A 20,248-nucleotide genomic window follows, 5' to 3' on the forward strand; every position below is an offset into this window, starting at 1 on the left:
TTTAACTTAGCCAAGCTCCTTATAATAATTTGTGGGGTAATTACACCCATATTTTAGGATTGCTGTGAGGATTAAGTAGTGTCTGCAAAACACACCACTAAAGAGTAAAACATAGAGAGTATCTATACATTAGATTTCTCTATATTTAACTAATTTCACGACTGTTATGACTTCTTTTAATGCCTCTCTATTCCATTTATTGTATCATTAGTAAGCATGACTTTTTCCCCTTTTCAGCTTTCTCTACCATGAAAAGAGTGTAAAATTTATCAGTGCAAAGGGTCTCTCAAAACAGTGAGTCATTTTGATGTTAAAAAGAGATATTGCCATGTTTAGAAAAACCCACCTATGTATCAGTACGAATTTCCCAAGGGGTGTGTGGGTGTGTGTGTGTGTGTGTTGGCTGAGGTGAGAACAGCACCAGGGGTTAAACTGGTGGAGTCAGACCAGACCTTGGTTCAGCAACCTTGGGACTTGAGTTCTGACTAGGAAAGAATTCAGAGAGAAGACTCAAGCTGTAAGAGAAAGCTTTTCTTAAGAAAGTCACAGAGGTAGAAGTGAGTGGTAGAAGAAATGGTCTCAAGAAACATGTAACAGAGGCAAAAGAAGGGCCCTGGAGCTTCGGAGAGTCAAGGGTAAGAGTAACTCACCTTGGGGGGTGGGAGTGGGGGAGGGAAGAGTGGCTAGAGAGGGAGGGCACTCAGTTCCTGGTCTTCTGTCCTTAGGGTTTTTAAGGGTGGGGATTTTAGAGGAGGTCCCAGGTGAGAATCTCCATAGCATATTCACCAGCTTCCCAGCTGTGCCCTTTTAGGCTTGTGGTCTCTGCCAATTGCTTGGCACCAAGGCAGGGGGTCATTAGTCCATGCAGCCAGTCCTGAGGACAGTTTGTCTGGTTCTGCTGGACCTGAAACACCACTGAGACCTGGACGGATGTGATGCAGGTCAGAATCTTACTGTCCTGGGGCTTAATGCAGAAGGGCTACCCTTGGGCTGCTTCGTTCCCTTTTCCTCCTGAGGAGGTCTAACCCCATGGGTCCTTGTTTCCTCACTTTTGCTGTTTGGTACGCGTCTGGCTTTCTGTCCCAGTTATGTTCTCTACCTGGCCCATCGTCCTTGCTCTGCTCATGTCTGTCTGACTGCCTACCACATACGGGTTTGCAATTATATGTGATTCAAAGGAGGAAAATGATCCATGTTAAAGCTACTTACGCACCTGGCATTGAATAATTGAACTGAAAATAAGAGAAGCAATAAGTAAGTAAATAAGTAAATCAAGGGAGGTCCAGGTCTTCTGAGCTCCTTGACAGGACTGGCAAATGCAGCTTTTATAAAGGAAAGGTCCTTGTGCCCCTTTGAGAAGGAGCCACAGGTCTTAAATGGTGTGCTGTTTGGCTGCATTAAAATGACAAGGGCCCAGCCCTAGCCGCTTTGGTTCAGTGGAGGTGTTTCTCTCTCGTTCTCTCCTCCTTCCTTCCACTCTCCACTCGCTAAAAAAAAAATCAATGGCAAGATATCCTCAGGTGAGGGTTAACAAAAACAAAAACTGACCAGGGTCCAGACACATGACAGCTAATTTTAGCGGTTAGAGCAGACACACTTTAGCTTATTTTTTCTCTGACTCCCTCACTCTCCATCCCCAAGCCCTCAGGTACCCTCATTACTAGATTCCCTAGAGTCAGGAGGTGGGAGTGGTGAGTTTCGGTAGGAAATGTAGCTCTTGACAAAATATTTGATCTGCCCAAGAAAAAGAGGGAAGGAAAAAAGAAGACCAGAAACGCAAAACGGGGGGAGGGGCGGGTTGGGTGGGAGGGGGATTTGGGGGGAGAGAGGAAAAGAAGAGAAGGAAAGGGGAAAGAGGGGCAAAGAACATAAGAACACGAATGAAAGAGAGAGAGAGAGAGAAAATAAAGGAAAAATGAGGAAGCAAGAAAACTTGGATGGAGGGAGGAAAATGAGCCAGAAGGAGCAAAACAAGAATGCGAGAGAAAAAGAGAGTAGATCCTTTAGGGAGAGAGACAGACCCTTCATCATCAGCACTTAACAGAATATCAGAGGCAATGCATTGTTTTTCTTGATTGCCCCAAGCTAAGCAATTCCAAGAATGTTTGACAAAGCTCTTTTTGGGAAGGGTGAGGTGGGGCACCGGCCGGGGGTGGGGCGCGCGCGATCTCACACACACACACACACACACACACACACACACACACACACACGGCCTCCACGCGTGATGTGACCGAATTGGGGGAGACCTAGCGGAAACCTTCAGGTCACCCGGGGAACTGCTCTTCTCGCTGGTCCTGCAGCGGCGAGGCGGGGGGAGGGGGGTGAGAGCCCCGAGACGCGCGGGGCGCGGAGATGAGCAAGTGGCGAAGCTTGACCCAGCGCCGGCGGGAGCAGCCGCCCAACTCCCAGCGCGGGATCTGCTGAGCGCCCACGGTGAGCGGCTCGAGGGATGCGCGGGGACCCGGGCGCCCCGGGCCCGGGCCGAGGCGGGCCCGGAAACCTCCCCGGAGTCCGGCCTGGGCTCGGCGCCGGAGCCCGGAGCCCGGAGCCCCGCGCCGCCAGTGGCTGGCGCGCCCGGGTGGACGGACGCGCGGACTGCCCGGCGCTCAGAGCGTCGGGCTCCCGGCCCCGCGCGCTCATTGGTCGGGATGTGCCTGCTCCGCAGCCTCTAACTTCTCCCCGATCCCACGGGGGCGTCCCGGGAGAGCCAGCCGGCACCTGGGAGCAGAGTCCGAAGGGTCCGAAGGGCGCGGGAGCCCGGGGAGGCGGGAGGCGCGGGACGGGCGCGGGGAGGGTGAGCCGGCCGGGCGCGGGGGGACGGGGGAGCCGCTGCCCCCGAGGCGCGCGGAGCAGGGTCCGCGGCCCGAGTCCAGCGCGATCCCCGCGCCCCGGACCCCGCGGTGGGGGGCCAGGGAGGCGTGCCCGGCCAGGATCCGCGCTGGGACCTGGAGACGGGGGAGAGGGGCCGAGAGGTGACCCGCAGGAGGGCTCCGAAGTGCACTTAGGTCGACTCCTGGGATTCCTTTCACAGATGCCTGCAGCCGCTGCCAGGGGGAGTGAGGGGCGGGTACCGAGATTTGGGGGCTGAGGGTTTGCCGTTCCGCTGTGCACAGAATTCTTCTTCTTCTTCTTCTTCTTCTTCTTTTTTTTTTTAAAGCAAGGTTTGTTTTCATTTTGGTTTCTGTCGGCTGTGCTCCTCGTTTGCCACTCACTTTTCTATTTTTACTTTTCCTGACCTGAAGAGCTTTTCATTTTTCTCACCTATTCACCTTGCTCTAGACTCCTCATAGTTTCGTGTTATGTAATGTATGCGGTGAAGGCACTTCATCACACGAGGGTTAGTGGCAGGGGTGGGGGTGGGGTAGGGACAGTTCTTTTGTAAATGAAAGTTTCCTTTCTCAACCCATCGCAATCCATGTGTATTGGAAATAAGGGTGATTGCAATTGAACATTCCTCTTTAGCCACTGGGTCTAGTCCTTCTCACATCTGACCGAAACGGTCATTGTGTTAAACTGCAAAGTAGGTACCTGGCCTGCAGTGTCAGTATTGGGGAACCCCTCCACCCGCATGTCAGCTCTGAAGGCCTGTGTCTTCCTCCCTCTGTTGCATTATTGCTGGGTCCCAGCCGGGACCTTGTCTTGGGCTCCACGCGGTGACTTTCGTGGTCCGGCTAGGGGAGAAATGTGGATGGGACTTTCTATCCAGAACTCCGTATTCTGGGCCGGGCGAACACCTACAGATGAATATCTGAGGGAAAACAAGGAGATGATTTCTGCGGAGTACCTGCCTCCTTGGCTTCTGAAGCTACCATCTCGATCTGGAACCTGTTTCTCCAGCTTCCGTGCCTCAGTTTCCATAAGACAAACTGTAATTGCAGAGTGTGCTCTCTGGCCCTTGCTGGAATTATAAATGTAATGCGTTGTGAAGATGAAAACTGCTTAGGTTTATAGACTTCCTCTTAACAAACCAAGTACGCGCTAAATTCTCGGATTTGATTATCTGATAAAGCGGTGTGTATCCTCCACGGGGATAAGCATTGCTGCTTTGTATTGCTTTGAAATTCAGCTTCTACTTAAGCAAAATGACCACTTATTCTTTGGGTGATGTTGTTAAGCTGGTTTACAGGGTTCTTCAGGGTTAGGTTTCTTAAATTTATCTAGTCTCTCCTTCCTGTTTCAACTTTCTAACATCTCCAGTTAAGGTGGAAATATGTGTTGGGCATATTTTGCTTTATTTTGGGACTACAAGCATCAACTTTATTCTTTTGTGTAATTGCTCTCCTTTCCAAACTCTCTCAAATGATGTTGGGTGGGGTTGAGTTGGGTACTGGGAGTTGATGAGATCTTTCATCCTGAGGTTCAAGATTCTGACCCCTATTACCTTAAAAGGAGATAGGACTCCACCACAACTACCTGGAAATGAATGTGCAAGTTAATGAGGAGGTTCAACTTGCATCACTTCTGCTTTTGCTCGGTGACGGTAAAAAGTGACACTGAGGAACAAAAACTGAGATTTGCAGGGGGCTTACCAGAAGACGGAGAGTTTGCAGGTGGCACAAAGCTGATATTCTTTTGACATAGGCAAAAGGACTAGCCTTCTTTGGTCACTGCCCACTACAACAGTTTCTGCTGCCTTAGGTGCAGAACCATTAAAATCCCAGAAGTTTTCCTGATTGTTGTTTCAAAGAAAGAACTGAAGGGGGGGCGGAGGGGGGAGGGTGGAGAAGGGGGGAGAGAAGAGAAATACTCAAGAAAGGAAGGGAAATATTTGTGCAAAGTGATTAATATTCAGATGTTCTCTAGGTCAGTCTCAACTCCTTTGGGGAGAACTTGCAAAATTATTTTTTTTATTGTTTATCTCTGTGTATGGTGTCCAAGTATTAAATGTGTTCCCATATTTCACCCTCTCACCCCCTCCCCCACAACCACCCTTATTAAAAACTATGAAGACTACAATCAATGCAATTCCATATCATAACCCCAGGGGCTGTGTGAGACCAAGCCAGCATGAGTTGCATAACTATTAAGGAAGACATTTTAACATTCAGGTACATTACATTCCACTTTTATTGAGCAGACATGGTTTTCATGGTCTAATAAAATATTTTTATTTGAAAGTCTGTCCTTGGTTATAGCCTCCTGTAAGCTTGCTTAAGACTTGGTATTCAGAACTTTAGAGTCCAGTTGTGGTTCACTTATTAATAATTCACCAGAGAGATTAAATTTCTGGTAATTTGCTGAATCTCCCCGGCCAGGCTTCAAATGTAAGACTCTGTTTCTAGTTTATCCTGTGCCTCAATTTTCACAAAACACACCCTCAGGGAATTGCGTGTGTGTTTAACAGAGATCTTTATAACAGCAATTCTGAGCAGTGGCTTCGTCTAGGAACTAAATTATATGCTTAATTTGTACCAGGCTATAAAAAACTAATCTGTTAGTTTGCAGTGCTCTTTTCTTCAGCCCTGCAGTTGGTAGATGGCCCATAGACAATCAATTGGCTTCCAAAAGAACCATAATGGCATTTGATTTTTAGGCTTATATTTCTTACACCGCCCCCCTCCCCACAAGTTTATGCAGTATGATTCAAGGTAGCTTTTATTATAAGGTGATAAAATATGTCCAACAGTGACCAAATGTGTTCCTTTTTTTAATAAAGAACATTTTCTAGTTATGTAGCCTGAGGCTAATTACCTGATCATTCTGTGCCTCAGTTTCCTACGGTAGAGGATTGGAATATTAATATCTACCTTACAAAGATGAAATGAATTAGTACATGTAAAGCATGAAGAACTGTGACTGACACATGGAAAGTTCTTAAGTGTCAGCTGTTAATAGTAGAAATATTAATTTAAATACAAGTTAAATAAATAGCTTAACCATTGTCACCCTGACATACAAGGTAGACTTTTTAAAATCATATTTTTGTTCTTTATTTTCTTTATTTATTTTTAAAATATATTTTTATTGATTTCAGAGAGGAAGGAATAGGGAGAGATAAAAACATCAATGATGAGAGAATCAATGATCGGCTGCCTCCTATAAACCCTCTACTAGTGGTCAAGCCTGCAATTCAGGCATGTGCCCCTGACTGGAATCGAACCTGGGACCCTTCAGTCCACAGGCCGATGCTCTATCCATTGAGCCAAACCGGCCAGGGCCATATTTTTGTTCTTTAGCTGCATAAAGAGATTATGATTAAAATCTTTCATTCGTGGAGGTAAACCACCGACTTTTGGTCCGATGAGTGACCATTTCACAATGCTGTCTAGCCAGTTAATAGATACCCACATCAGCAATACTCATAATTTTGAACTCTAAAGTCAAACGTTGTTTTTAAGACTAAAAGTATAAAACTATTGCAGGTGTCTATTAATTTTTGTTTTTTTATCTGGACTCATTTCTAATTACTGCTTAGTCAAAACCTCAAAACGTTAGTCATTGATTTCCAAGCATACAAATGAATCCACTGGAACAAGATATAAAATTCACCTTTGACGTTGTCCAAAGTTCAGAAGGGTGGTTTAAAACTCTCCTTAATGACGGCACAGTAATTAGTTGCTTATGAACTGCTGAAGGAATCCTATGTGTAAGTATTTAACCGAGTCTCTTGTCTATTTTTGCTTGGATCTTCTGTGACTATTTTTATTTTAAAAAAAGAACCAAAAGGTGGTAACAGGGACCTATCCAATGCCTCTGCCTCTATATCCTTCACTGTCAGAATCCACATTTTGACTTTGAACCTAAAAGTTGTGTTTTTTATTTAAAATAAATTAACCTTTACTTTTATTCAGCCACATGTAGCATTTGGAATATTGAATATATCGTTCCTCTTCTTTTTATCTGTGTTTTAATTGGTTATTGGCATTTAAAGATTATTTTTCCACTTTTTGCTGATTTTAGGTGATGGGCAGATCAGAAAGTCAGATGGATATAACTGATATCAATACCCCGAAGCCAAAGAAGAAACAGCGATGGACCTCCTTGGAGATCAATCTCTCCATCCTCGTCCTGCTACTCACCGTCATTGCTGTGACCATGATAGCCCTCTATGCAACCTATGACGGTGAGCTGCTCCCACATCTGTTCACACAAATGCAGAGGAGAGGAAACTTTTCATCTCATACTTTCCCTGTCTCTGGGGGGGTTAAGGAGAAAAACTATTAACTGAAAGATGATGCTATAAAGATTCTGTTACAAAATGCACTATCAATATGTCAAAACAATTAACTGACTGAAGTACAGTGTCTTTTATGTTTGAGTTAAATTATTAATTGCCGAGTATATTTAATGCACTCATGCTTACTTTATGAGGGTTCTGATGTATAATTTTATTTGATTAAAGTATACACAATTTCGTGGTCAGCTTCAATTAGTCAGTAGTGTTGTGTCATTGAAATTCTAAAGGGCTTCACAGGAATTTAAGAGGTCTCATTTGAGTCTTAGAAGTGTTTTACAATAAGGATTAGAAACTATTGGTTGCTTAATGGCAAAAAAAAAAACAAAATAAAAACTCCACCATGATTACCGGACTAAAATAACTGATTATTTCAATTTAAAACACCTAGAGCTTAGTGGGTAGAGATGAGGTAATAAATACATTTTATTCATAATGAAAATTTCAAATTTAGGATTTTCCCACTTTATTCCTCTATGTCTTTCTAGCTACTAACAATGACATGTATATACTCAGGTTTAGTTCTTGCTTTACAAAACTGACCATTTAATTGGTAGTTTTTAGAAGAACAAAAGATAGGGAGGAATTGGAAAATGTAATTATAAATATTTATGTATATACCCTCCTTTTTCTAGATGGTATTTGCAAGACATCAGACTGCATAAAATCAGGTAAGAAGGTGGCTTTTAAATTGAATAGTTTTATAATTAATGTATAACATTTAAAAATCAAATGCTAATATATATCTCTACATTTGTTTTATGATTTTATTCATTTACTTATAGATCAATTATTTATAGTAGAAATGTATTTAAATAGTAGATTCATTAACTTATTTATTCTAAAAAGACCTTAGTGTATGTAGAGCAGTAGAAAACGAACTACAGTGCTAGCTTTATGGAACTTGCCATGTAGTTGCAGAAAGAAAATCAGTATGTATAAAATGGTGAGCATGTAAGTCATGTGAGGGGCAAGAACAAAGAAGGGGGTGACATGTAGTCATTTAAGCTACATGGAGAAGTGGACATTTGGGAGGGGCCTTGAAGCAGGGTCAGTATTTGAAGTGGAGATACAGGAGAGGGAGTTCCCAACAAGGAGAAAAAAAAACAGCAGGAGTAAATCATATTGTTGAAAAGCAGTGACAATGAAGACATGGGAGATAGTGGCATGTTGCTGAGAGCTTGGAAAATCTATGTTCAGCCTTGATGCTGTGATAACAAAGAAATGGATAGTTTCCTGAACAGGTCACTCGGTGAGGCAAATGTTGAAAGGTGATTCTGGGAATGCTAGGCTGGGTGGATTAAGTGAGAAGTAAGAATCCAGGAAGAGTGGGCAGTAGGGGCTGTTGCTGTAACTCAGGTGTGATGGGGAGGTCGGCCTGTGGTGGATGAGACAGCTGTGGGACTGTGGAGAGAGAATTGGCTGGCTTGAAAGAACTGACTTGCTGCTAAATGAAGGATATGAATAATTTGGAAATGATGCCAAGTTTTAAAACCTAAGGGACTCAGGAAAATGGTGTCGGTTCACTTAGAAGTAGAGAAGGTAGGAGGTAAGTTTGTTCTAGGGAGAGATGTGATAAAGTATGAAGTTGGACAAGATGAGTCTAAGCTGGGGTAACATCCAAGTGGGAGAGACAGCAGGAAGGTAGAGATGGAGGGCTAGAGAGTCTTTCATGAGATGGATTAGGATGTGTCAGCCCAGGGGCAATAACCTAGTCTTAGGAGTATTTGAGTTCCCAATAGGAGAAGAGGTGTAATGGCTGAACTTAAAGGACATTGGACATCAAATTAAAGTAGAAGGCCCTGAATGGCATCACTCAGTGGTTAGAGTGTCAGCCTAGGCACCCGCGGGTCTTGAGTTTGATTTCCAGTCAAGGGCACGTACCTGGGTTGCAGGTTCGATCCCCTCCCTAGTTGGGGTGCATGTGGGAGGCAACCAATTGATATGTCTCTCTTACATTGGTGTTTCTCTCTGTGATCTCTCCCATTCCCTCCTCTTCCTTCTCTCTTCCTAAAAATTGGTGGAAATAAGGCCCAACTAGTTTCGCTCAGTGGTTGAGTATCGACCCATGAACCACGAGGTCGATTCTTAGTCAGGGCACATGCCCTGGTTGTGGGCCCAGCCCCCGACTGTGCAGGAGGCAGCTGATCGATGTTTCTCTCTCGTCCATGTTTCTATCTATCCCTCTCCCTTCCTCTCTCTAAAAAATCAATAATGACATTTAAAAAAAAAATCAATTGAAAAAATGTCTTCTCTGGTGAGGATTAAAGAAAAACTAGAATAGAAGGAAGAGAAAAGTCGGAGAAGTTTGAGGAGCTGCAGAAGTCACATGCATTACAGTGTGGTGAAAAAAAGAAGAGCATGTTGACCAGGAGAAGAAAGAGGTGACAATGTAGACACGGGAGATAGCGGCATGTTGCTGAGAGCTTGGATATAAGCACCCTGGATATAAGTAAAATATTATTGTCCTTTGACAAGAGATTCTAAACTTCTTTCCAATGAATCATGTGTTCCAAAGGATTTTTAACCATTTGTTGGTGGATATTCTTATCTGGGTTTTTGTTATTCACGGACCTTTGCAAAATAATAATGGGAAACTATCTTGGGATGAAAGGTGATAGTCTAATATCCTGAATATGTGCTCCTTTGCATTTCTGTATTGCTTTTGGATTGTTTATTTGTTTGTTTATATAGCTCTGGGTCTTAGTGAACTAGCTGTACATACACCTGATACCTGATATGGGCAGCTCGAGAGAGACCTGACAGGGCTAACAGTCATTTGCTGCCATGGGCTTTCCTAGAAACAAAACAAGTTCCTTTTCCCCCAGGGAAATGGTGGTACAGGTGCTTTGGCTGGGAGATATCCAGGGACCCTGTGCCAGAGTTGATATGTGCCCAAGTTGTCAAAGTTACCATTTGTTCTCTCCCCAAATCCTCCCCCTCCTTTCCCTCTACCAGCTGCCCTGTTCTGTGCTCACACCATCCAGTTTTGAGAAACTTTCACTTAGGCATTGACCTCTAATTAGCTCCAAGTTTCTCAGTCTTTAATACACTTGACACATCTCTTAAGTCTCTTTCACACCTTCTCTTCTCGCTCACACTCCTCTTTCTCTCTCTCTCTTATTTCTTGCATTTGGTTTTTGAAGAAATTGCATCCTTTGACTAGTAGGCAGACAGAGATCTCTGTAGTTTCCTCTCTAGTGGTACCTACTCCAATGAGCAATGTGATGCTTGAAATCTGGAATCTTAGGTGTGACTTAATGTTTAGGGGGATGTATGGCTTTGGCTTGTTAAATACTGCTTGGCAAGTTTCAACTCATTAAAATGTGTTTAACCTGTATCATTACGTTGTAGCTTAGAAATCATAGCAAATGTAAAACGCTTTGTAGAACTGTATCTTGGCAGAGAAATGTACACAATAGAAATAGCTTCAGTGGTAAACAAGGTTGCTGTGTGTGTTTTTTCATTTTGCTCTCTTGGTTCACAATCTGTTAGAATACTTTCATATTCATAGTTATTATTCTTCCTGGGTGAAAAAAAAAATGAAGTTCAAATTCACCCTTATGGGTAACATTTTCACACCCATGCACACACGCACAGTCCTTTGCTGGTTAAGAAGTCTTTTCTGCCATTGATTATACAACTATTGCATTTTTAAATTGCTGCAAATTAAGAACAGTTGGGGAACTCCTGAACAGAAAGAAAGTAACCAAGAAAGGGAGAGAATGAGAAGAGTGGAGAAGGATGGAAAAGAAAAGGAAGATGGAAAAAATATAGAAAAACATATAAGGTCCTCTACTAGCAATTCTATAAATCATTTTAAAGGACAGGGAAAATTTAAACCAAAGCACAGAAATTCTTGAGAATTGAAAAATTAAGCATTGAAAACATAAGCCAAGGTGCTTACATTTAAGTGAATGTTGATTCTAAGTTAAATCTTCCTCCCAGTGGAAGGGATACCATGTAAGTGTTCTTTTCTCTTTGATCCTGTGAGGTTGAGGGGCCATACTAAGGCAAAAATAAAATATTGCTGAAGACCCTGAGTCACCTTGAAATCTGTTTGGTGTGAGGTACTTACATCTGAGCATCTGCGAGTTTAAACATTCATAATATCCATAAAAATAATGTTTATAATATATACTTGAAATGAACTTGTCTATATATGAAATGCAGCCTTGTGAAAGATTACACCAGACCTAAAATAAAACAAACTACTCAACAAATAACAAGTTAGGGCAGTGCTTAAAACCCTACTATTAAAGTATGAGTCATGTTATTCATCTCTTATTTACCATATAAGATTGTCAAAAACACGGAGTTATAGAGCTTGTATGTGATTTCTCAAACATCTCTGTATAAATCTAAGCCCTGCCATACTCCCATTGTGTGGCAACCTTGCCGATGCAGAAGATTTCCAGGAATCACATGCTTTCAATCACGGGTTCTCAGCTTCATCACTGTTGACATTTTAGGCTGGATAAGTCTTTGTTGGGAGGAGGTTGCTGTCCTGTACATTGTATGATGTTCAGCAGTTTCCCTGTATTCTACCCACTAGACGCCCTGTAACAACCCCCCTTCCCCAGTTATGACTACCAGAAATGTCTCAAGACACTGCCAAATACTGGTGTCTCCTGAGCAGCATAATCACCTTGGGTTGGACACCACTGGCTTAAGTGATCTCAAGAGTTCAGCCAGTGCTTTTCTCTTGGTGGTAAGCAGAATAATGCCTCCAAAGGTGTCCAATTCCTATCCCTGGATCCTATGGCAAAAAGCACTTTGCAGATGCAACTGAGAAAGATCTTGAAATTTGGAAATTATCCAGAATTATCTGGATGGAGTCATGTAGTAACAGGGCTCCTATAAGGGATAAGGGAGCATGCGAGTCAGAATCAGAGAAAGAGATCTGATAATAGAAGTAGAGGCTTCAGTGACATGGCCACAAGCCAAGGAATATATGTAGCCTCTAGAAGCTAAAAGGGAAAAGAATGGTTCTCCTAGCTCAGTGGTTCTCAACCTTTCTATTGCCGTGACCCTTTAATACAATTCCTCATGTTGTGCTGACCCCCAACCATAAAATTTTCCAATGGTCTTAGGCTCTATAGCAGCAGTTCTCAACCTGTTGGTCGCCTAAGACCAACGAAAAACACTGATATTTACATTATGATTCATTAACAGTAGCAAAATTACAATTATGAAGTAGCAACGAGAATAATTTCATGATTGGGGGTCACCACAACATGGGGAACTGTATTAAAGGGTCACAGCATTAGAAAGGTTGAGAATCACTGACCTAGAGCATCTGGAAAGAATTCTGCCCTGCCAACTTTTTTTATACTTCTGATCTTCAGAACTATAAGATAATAATACACTTGTGCTGTTTTAAGCCACTGATTTTATGGTAATTTGTTAAGTGGCCATAGAGAACTAATAATACTCCTTCCATAGTTCCTTGATTTTGAAGACCGTCTTGTCTGGCATGTGTTGCCCAGTGGTTGAGCATCAACCCAGGAACCAGAAGGTCACGGTTTGATTCCAGGTCAGGGTACATGCCTGGGTTGTGGCTTGATTCCCAGTAGGGGGCATGCAGGAGGTAGCTGATCAGAGATTCTCTCCCATCATTGATGTTTCTATGTCTGCTTTTCCCTTCCTCTGTGAAATCAATTTGTATATGTAAAGACTATCTTTGAAGAATTAAAGCACAGACCCCCACACACAGTGTTTTGTTTGTTTGTTTTTTACCAAACTGCTGTACTATTACTAAAGTGAGTTATATAATAAACAGATATAAGGAAGAAATGTTAAATAGGTCCACAGAGGACTATAATAATAGAATGCAGGACAATAATCACGAATAATAGAGCGTAATAAAATAAAAAAGAAGATAATGAAATAGAAGAATCATAGCTAACACTTACCCTATGTTTATGTATCTGCTCTCTTGTAGGCAATTAGCATATATTAACATATTTGATCCTCATAATGACCCTGTGAGGCAGTTCCATTACCCATTCTGTTTGCAGATGGAAAAACTTGGCTTAGGATTCCAGCCCAGGAGGCAGCCTGGCTCTAGAGCCTGTATTCATGACCCCTTCGCCATGATGCCTCAAACGAAAATAGAATCTGCCAAACCTTGAATACCTTATGGCAGTGCACCCAGTAGATGAGAGCAGATTGCTTCTGCTCCTGCAAAGAGATGTAAGATGACTCTCAGAGAGTGAAAATACTTAAATCCAGTCCGAGGAGGAGAATATCTTAGACCCAGAAACCAGCTACTTTACCGAAAGCAATGAGTGGCTTCACTGGTGATTTTTGTACATCAGATAGAACAAGAAATTGAGGGGCTTAAAGAAGCAGATATTAGCAGGTCCTAGAATCTCCAGGATAAAGAAGCCAAGATACCTGAACAATACAGTTCGCAAGAGAGCCAGGCCACCTGTAGAGCTGGGCAGGTTGTACACCAAGAGACAGGCTCATGGAGCATCCATACTGGAAAACTCTCAGAACTATTCATTTCTTTTAATCCTCTACTAACCAAGCAAACTTTTGATGAGTACTTTAATTATGATTATTTTTTAAATATATTATCATTGATTTCAGAGAGGAAGGGAGAGAGAAAGGAAAAAAAAAAATGACTAGAGGGAATTATTAAGCTGCCTCCTGCATGCCTCCTACCAGGGATCAAGCACATAACCCGGGCATGTACCCAGACAGGGAATTGAACTGTGACCTCCTGATTCATAGGTTGATGCTCAGCCACTGAGCCACATTGACTGTGCAGTACTTAATTATTAATACAAGGAAAGGAGGCATTATGTTCACCTGAAAGACACATGCAGCATGACGAATATATTCACATCTGACTTACTATCACTTTTGAGTGGTTTGAGCTATGATCTTTAAAGTAAAGAAACTTCCAAATAGCTGGTCATGTCTGCAAGGGCCAGAGCCTGGTCATCCCCCAGGGAGAGTATCTTGACACCAACTGGCCTTTTCTCAACAGTAACAGGGAATCTCTGCCTTTCTGTGGGCCACGTGTCCTCTTCCTTGCCTATTAACACCACAAAATCCTCCATAAAGGAAACTGGCACAACTAGGTAAGTATTGCAGGGGGACTCCTGCTTTCACAGGAGGAGATGGGGTTACTTTATGACACAATTAAGTTTGAAAAAAATCCTTCAGGCAATAAGAAGGCAGCAGGTATCTTAGTGGAAAGGCTGCTGAAGCGCACCTTTGTTAATTTATATGTGGAATGTGGTAGTGTGCTTTGGGCGGCTTCCCTGACACCGGCTTCTGACAGTTATGAGGCAATATTTACTTTAACAATTCTCCAGTTGAAATTAGCATCTGTCAATCAAATTCTTTCCAAGAAAGAGACCCAATTATATGATAAATACACACACATATGACACATTTTCTTACCTTCTGGGTACTTTTTAAGCGGTAGTATACCATCATTTTTTAAATTCAGGGTCAAGGAATGGAAAAGAGATAAGTTGAATTAAGTGGTTAAAGGGAAATAAAATCAGCAATGCCTTGTAAGCCTATTTGGATTCCAAAGGTTTGTTTTACAGCTGCAGAAGTTTACCTATATTTTGAGGGGAGTGAATATAAACTGGAGTTGACTGGCAGGACCCCAGCTTTATTCAACATTTTAGAGGGAGAGATATGGGAAGGCCCCCTTGTAGTTGAAGGGCCTTGTTTTGTCCTGCTTATCGCCAAATCCAAGGTGCGTCTCAATAAGCCCTTCATATAATATGAAGCTCAAGTTGATAGCTTGTTTTAGATTTTTTAAGAGAAATTGAAAAACAGGGAAGTGAAAAGATCAGAAGGGGAAGAAAGTTATACAGCCTTAAAATTCTAAGAAAATTATTTCTGCGACTATTCAGAAAAGGAGATACAGGGAACAAGGGTGAGGTAGGGAAAGAGGTAAATTTTTATCCTATTTCTGACTGACTGAAAACTGAATAGATTATTTTTGTTCAAACCCCTCTAATCTTATACCCATTGGAAGGACCATCACAAAGAAGATAGAGAATACCAAGTGTCAGTGAGGAAGTTGGGAAAATAGAATCATCATACACTAGAGGCCCGGTGCATGAATTTGGAGTGTCCCTCAGCCTGGCCTGCCCCCTCTCACAATCCAGGAGCCCTCAAGGGTGGGAGGTGGACCCAGCTATCAGGAGAAGGTGATGCCCCATGAGACTTCTGCTGCTGCCACTGCTGGAAGTGCAAGCCTTGGCCAGCCCTGGTTACCTGAGCCTTGGGTGGCCCTAGGTGGCTGGGCAGCCACCATCTGAGGCTTGCCTGCACCTCAGACCATTCCTGGGTGGCTGGGGGCTAGGGTGGGTCTAGACACACCGTGGGGCTGCCATCTCTTCCCGAGCCGAACCCCCATGGGGCTGAGGGGACTGGGTGCTGCCATCTTGTGGCTATGGGCGCTGCCACCTTTGTGACGGCATCACAGTCAATTTGCATATTCCTTCTTTATTAGATAGGATTGCTGGCGGAATGTAAAATGTTTTACTGCCTCCCAGCTCAAAATGTAAAAACCATTTTGGAAAAGGGTTTGACAATTTTTTTTTAATGAAAATTAAACAGATGTTTTCCATACAACCCAGCAATTCTACTCCTAAGTATTTACCTAAAAAAAAAAAAATGAGAACACATGATCTTACAAGTATGTTATATCATTGTCCATTACAGTATTATTTAAAATACTTAAAACATGGAAAAATTCTGATGTCTGTACCAAAATGTGGTACAACTATATAGTGGAATACTATACAACAATCTAAGGGAATAAACTATGGCACATGCAACATGTGGATGAACCTCAAAAACATGTTCTGTGAAATAAGCCACACAGAAGAATGCATATAATGTAATTCTTTTTATGTGAAAATTTCCAGAAAAGCCAAAGTTGTAGAGGCCGAAAGCAAAATAGCTGTTGTTTAGGGTAAGTCAAGAGTCAAATTTGTTTTTAACCCATAATTGTAGGACCTCTTTGATATGTTTGATTCACTGGCATTACTCCTGTCCTTTTTCTTTCTCGTCTAATGTATGTTAGTTACTTTATGTATTCCTGGAAGGCCACTTTGTATGCCTTTAAGAGCAATGTGACGTTAATAATTAGATGAATAGAATATAGAAGTCCCAGCAATAGATATGTGCAGGAGAAAGGCTGTTAAATGGTAAACTTTATTTCAAAGTGATGCAAATGTTATGAATAATTAAGGCATAATCTTTCGAAACATTACTGCTTTTTTTCCCCACTAAGCTAACTTAGCATGGGAGAGGTAGGATGTCAGTTTTGGCCACATCCTGTGTTTATTCGTAGGTGATCTTAATTAAGTCGATTTAGCTTTCTGCATTTCATTTCCCTTATCTACAAAATGGGAATTAAAAGTCTCATTTTACAGAGAAACAGCAAAGACTAATGACAGCCCCACCGCATGGTACGCATCCTTCAGGGACCTGCACCACAGATATAATGCACAAGTATATTCCCTTTAAAGTGCTCTTCCATGAACATTACACATGCACTATTTAAAACTATTTAGTGAGAATAAAAAAAAAAAAAAAACACCAAAAAACCAGTCAGTATATTGTTAAAGAGAAAGGTGGCAAAAAAGAGGGAGAGAAGAGAAGAGTGGTACATTTTATACTCTTAAGTAAAACTGTATCTTCTCTTAATTAACATTTTCCTTGACCATTGTGCTCGATCTTAGCACAGGGGCTGACAGTGTAGCCCGTGAATTTTTAAAATGAGCACAATGAGAAATGGACACTTGGATCCATGTTTCCTATCAAGCAAGACCTGCCAAAAGGCACAGCTGGGCTGAAACCGGTTTGGTTCAGTGGATAGAGCATCAGCCTGAGGACTGAAAGATCCCAGGTTCGATTCCAGTCAAGGGCATGTACCTTGGTTGCGGGCACATCCCCAGTAGAAGGTGTGCAGGAGGCAGCTGACGGATGTTTCTCTCTCATCGATGTTTCTAACTCTCTATTCCTCTCCCTTTCTCTCTGTAAAAAATCAATAAAACACATATATATAAAAAGGCACAGCTGGATTTAAACACATGGCTGCTCTGTGCATCCTGGAAGACCCTCACAGTTAGCCCTTTCCTGGCCACGGATTAACCCTTAAAAATAAGGAAGCCAGAGGCTTGCAGCAAGAGGAGAATAACTAGATCTTTGCTATTCAAAGTGTCGTTCCAGGACAAGCAGCATCAGTATCAGCAAATACAAATTCTCAGGCCTCACGTAAGCTATACTTATTCTGCGGCTGCAATTTCAGTAAAGCCCCCAGGAGGGTAGTGTGCACAATAAAGTTCAAGAAGTGCTGAAGAGGAGTGATTCTCAACCACTGCTGCTTGTTAGGATAATTTGGAAGCTCTTCAAATATACCCCTGCCAGACCTCTCTTCTCTCTGTCATACAACGTTCCTATCATTCAGCGAAGTGGTCTTTGTTAGGTGTTAGGAGAAAAAGCAATGGAAGTAAATGAATTGGCTTGAAGGTATATAGGAATTACCTGGACATTTGCATTTTCTTAAGAGGGTATGTGGTAACTAACTCATTGTTTCAATAGGTGCAATTTCAGACTGTGCTACTTGAGGGAAAACTGACTCAGAGTGAGATACTTACTGAGCCTGTTGTTCTGCTAATAATGAAGCAGCTGAACCTGGAATGCCCTCCTGAGATTGTTCCCGGTATAATGTGAGCATGAATGTGCTCATAGGGACTTGGAAACAGTGTCTCTCCTCATCCATTCATTACTTTATTTATGCATGTATTCATTAACTTTTTTTTTTTTTTTAACCAGAAACATGAAGCACCTTCTTAATGTTGAGAACTTTTCTAGAAACTTGGAATTAGATGACGCTCTTTCCCCTCAGGAAAGTGACAGTCTGCTCAGCATAGCAGACCAATAAACAAAAAGACCCTATGGTTTCACAAAGTGCTGTGGCAGGGATCCACAGCGTGTGCTACCAGCACTCTGAGGCAGGAACACCTGAACTAGATCAGTCATGGGAGTGGGCAGCTAGTGGTTGTAATGGAGCCAGGGAAGCATTCTCAACAGGAAACGTCACCCACTGAGTTCTGAAGGATAGCCAGAGATTGCCAGGCCAGAGGACAGCATGTGCATTGGCTGGCTGCAGGATGCAAGCAAAGGCTCGGTGAGTTTAGGACCTGCTAGGGGGTTCATGATGGCTGGACTGTAATGTGGGATGCCCCAGGCTAGAGAGAGATGATGCTGGGGAAGGAAAGGGGAGCTAGGTCAGATGCTCCATGGGTTGTAACTCCTAAAGTTTATAGAAAATGAATAAACATGTTGTAGGGGTCCTCTTAGGGATTTTAAGCAGAGGTGTAGCATTCTCAAGCTTACCGGCTGTCCACCTCAGACCTGGTGAAGTGGAGGCAAAGATTTAGTCATACCAAGAATAACATTTCTGTGTCCTAGGTGAGGGGTGAGCTCTGCAAGATTGAGGAACTTAAAGAGTAGCTACCGGGCTAAGTCAGAGAGGTTGTGTATGAGGATGTGAGAGGGGGTGAGAAAGAGAAATGTGCATTGGCCCAAGAGAAAAGCAGGAGTTGGGTCTTGTAGTCCATGTTTAAATTATTTCAACCTTTGACTAATACCAATGGAGTTACAGAAGAAAGGGTTTTAAAGGAAACATGGCTTGATTAGAATTATAACTTAAAAAGGGTGCAGGCAGGATATTAGGCTGCTTCCCACTTACCTGGATCACAGCTCATGGTTACCTATATTTGAATGGTAGCAGAATGAATAGAATGGGTGGATTTCAGGATATTTAAAAGGTATAATTCTTAAGACATGGTGTTTGCATAAATATATGAGTTAGTGAGAAAAAAGTGAGTAAAGTATAACTCAAGTTCCTGGCGTGATGTGTTGCCATTCACTGAGCCTGGGAACACGGAGGAAGAGCTGTTTGGGGAATAGGTGGGGCCAGTGCATGAAAGTTCTTTTGAGTCCATGTATATCTGAGATACCAACTGGTAAGTCTTCCACAAGTTGAAGTTTAGGGAAGTCAGGGTTGGAGATAAGAATTCAGGAGTCATCAGCCTATGGATGGTGTGGTTGAGATTTCCTTGGAAGGAAATGGAGATTTCAAAAAGAGACAAAGGAGGAGTCAGGGAAGTAGAAGGAAAATCAGTCAAGGGCTGTAAAATGCAGCTGAGAGGTTCAGAAGAATTGAAAGCAGAGAGGGAGAAGTGGAAGAGGGGACAATGTGTAGATCTTGTTCCTGGGGATGTAAGAGAAGATATATCCAGAGAAAAGATGACTGCTCTTAGACGGAAGAGGGCATCCTCTTTCCTTCATTACCTGGAGGGCATTCTCTTCCTCTAGTATCTGGGGAAAGTGGCAATGATGGTTTGAAGGCAAAACTCTGTTTGAAGGCTGGGAAAGATAGGAAGCCACGTGACTCATTATCCACTTACTCATCTGTGAAGTAAGAGGCACAATCTGCCCCTGGGAGAGAAAAGATAGAAGAGTATTGAAGGCTAAAAAGGGGCAGTACGAGGAGCGGAAGGGAAGGGAAGGGAAGGCTAACCATGGCCATGCAGAAAGGCTATACACAGAATTGATGACCAGTTGGAGTTGAAGGCCACAACCTGAACTGTCATTAAACCATACAGTTAGGGGATTTCCCACCATCATGAATAATATTCAACAGATATTTATTGAACACCCTCCTAGTTGCTGCAGATGCAGAAATGAACAACACAATGTCCCTACTTACAAGGAGCTTTCAAAGCAAAATGAGACAGACAATAGACAAATTAATCACTAAATATATAACATACATTGTTAAATATCTTAGCCTAGAGTTGAAAGGGAAAAGGAAGGCAGCTGGACAGCTTTGGGGCAGGCGCAGGAATGAAGTTCTTAGATGAGATGATGATTGAAATGATGGCAACACAGGATGTAGGGTAGACAGTACAAAAAAGGCAAAGGACAAGTAGAGTGGACACAGGTGAGAAGTCTTGGTGAAGTTGAAGAGCAGGTGTAGAGGGACAAAGAAATGAAAAACTTCTAAGGATTGTG

At 42.5% G+C, this 20,248-nt stretch overlaps 1 protein-coding gene across 3 annotated transcripts in view; it reads left to right on the forward strand.

The window, feature by feature from the left end:
* The first annotated feature begins 2,153 nt into the window (after positions 1 to 2,153).
* MME (membrane metalloendopeptidase) overlaps positions 2,154 to 20,248 on the forward strand; it is a 94,632-nt gene continuing 76,537 nt past the window's right edge. The window contains exons 1-3 of one of the 3 annotated variants that reach the window (XM_084873855.1): positions 2,154 to 2,436; positions 6,904 to 7,066; positions 7,813 to 7,848. In XM_084873855.1, coding sequence (XP_084729981.1) covers positions 6,907 to 7,066; positions 7,813 to 7,848 — 196 coding nt within the window. In that variant the 5' untranslated portion in view covers positions 2,154 to 2,436; positions 6,904 to 6,906. Of the gene's footprint in view, positions 2,437 to 2,575; positions 2,742 to 5,032; positions 5,052 to 6,903; positions 7,067 to 7,812; positions 7,849 to 20,248 lie in introns of those variants that run through there. The other 2 variants (XM_084873856.1, XM_084873857.1) reach the window with 2 other exon arrangements.

The sequence above is a fragment of the Pipistrellus hanaki genome (assembly GCF_964339955.1).
Source record: "Pipistrellus hanaki genome assembly, chromosome: 2".
NCBI lineage: Eukaryota > Metazoa > Chordata > Mammalia > Chiroptera > Vespertilionidae > Pipistrellus > Pipistrellus hanaki.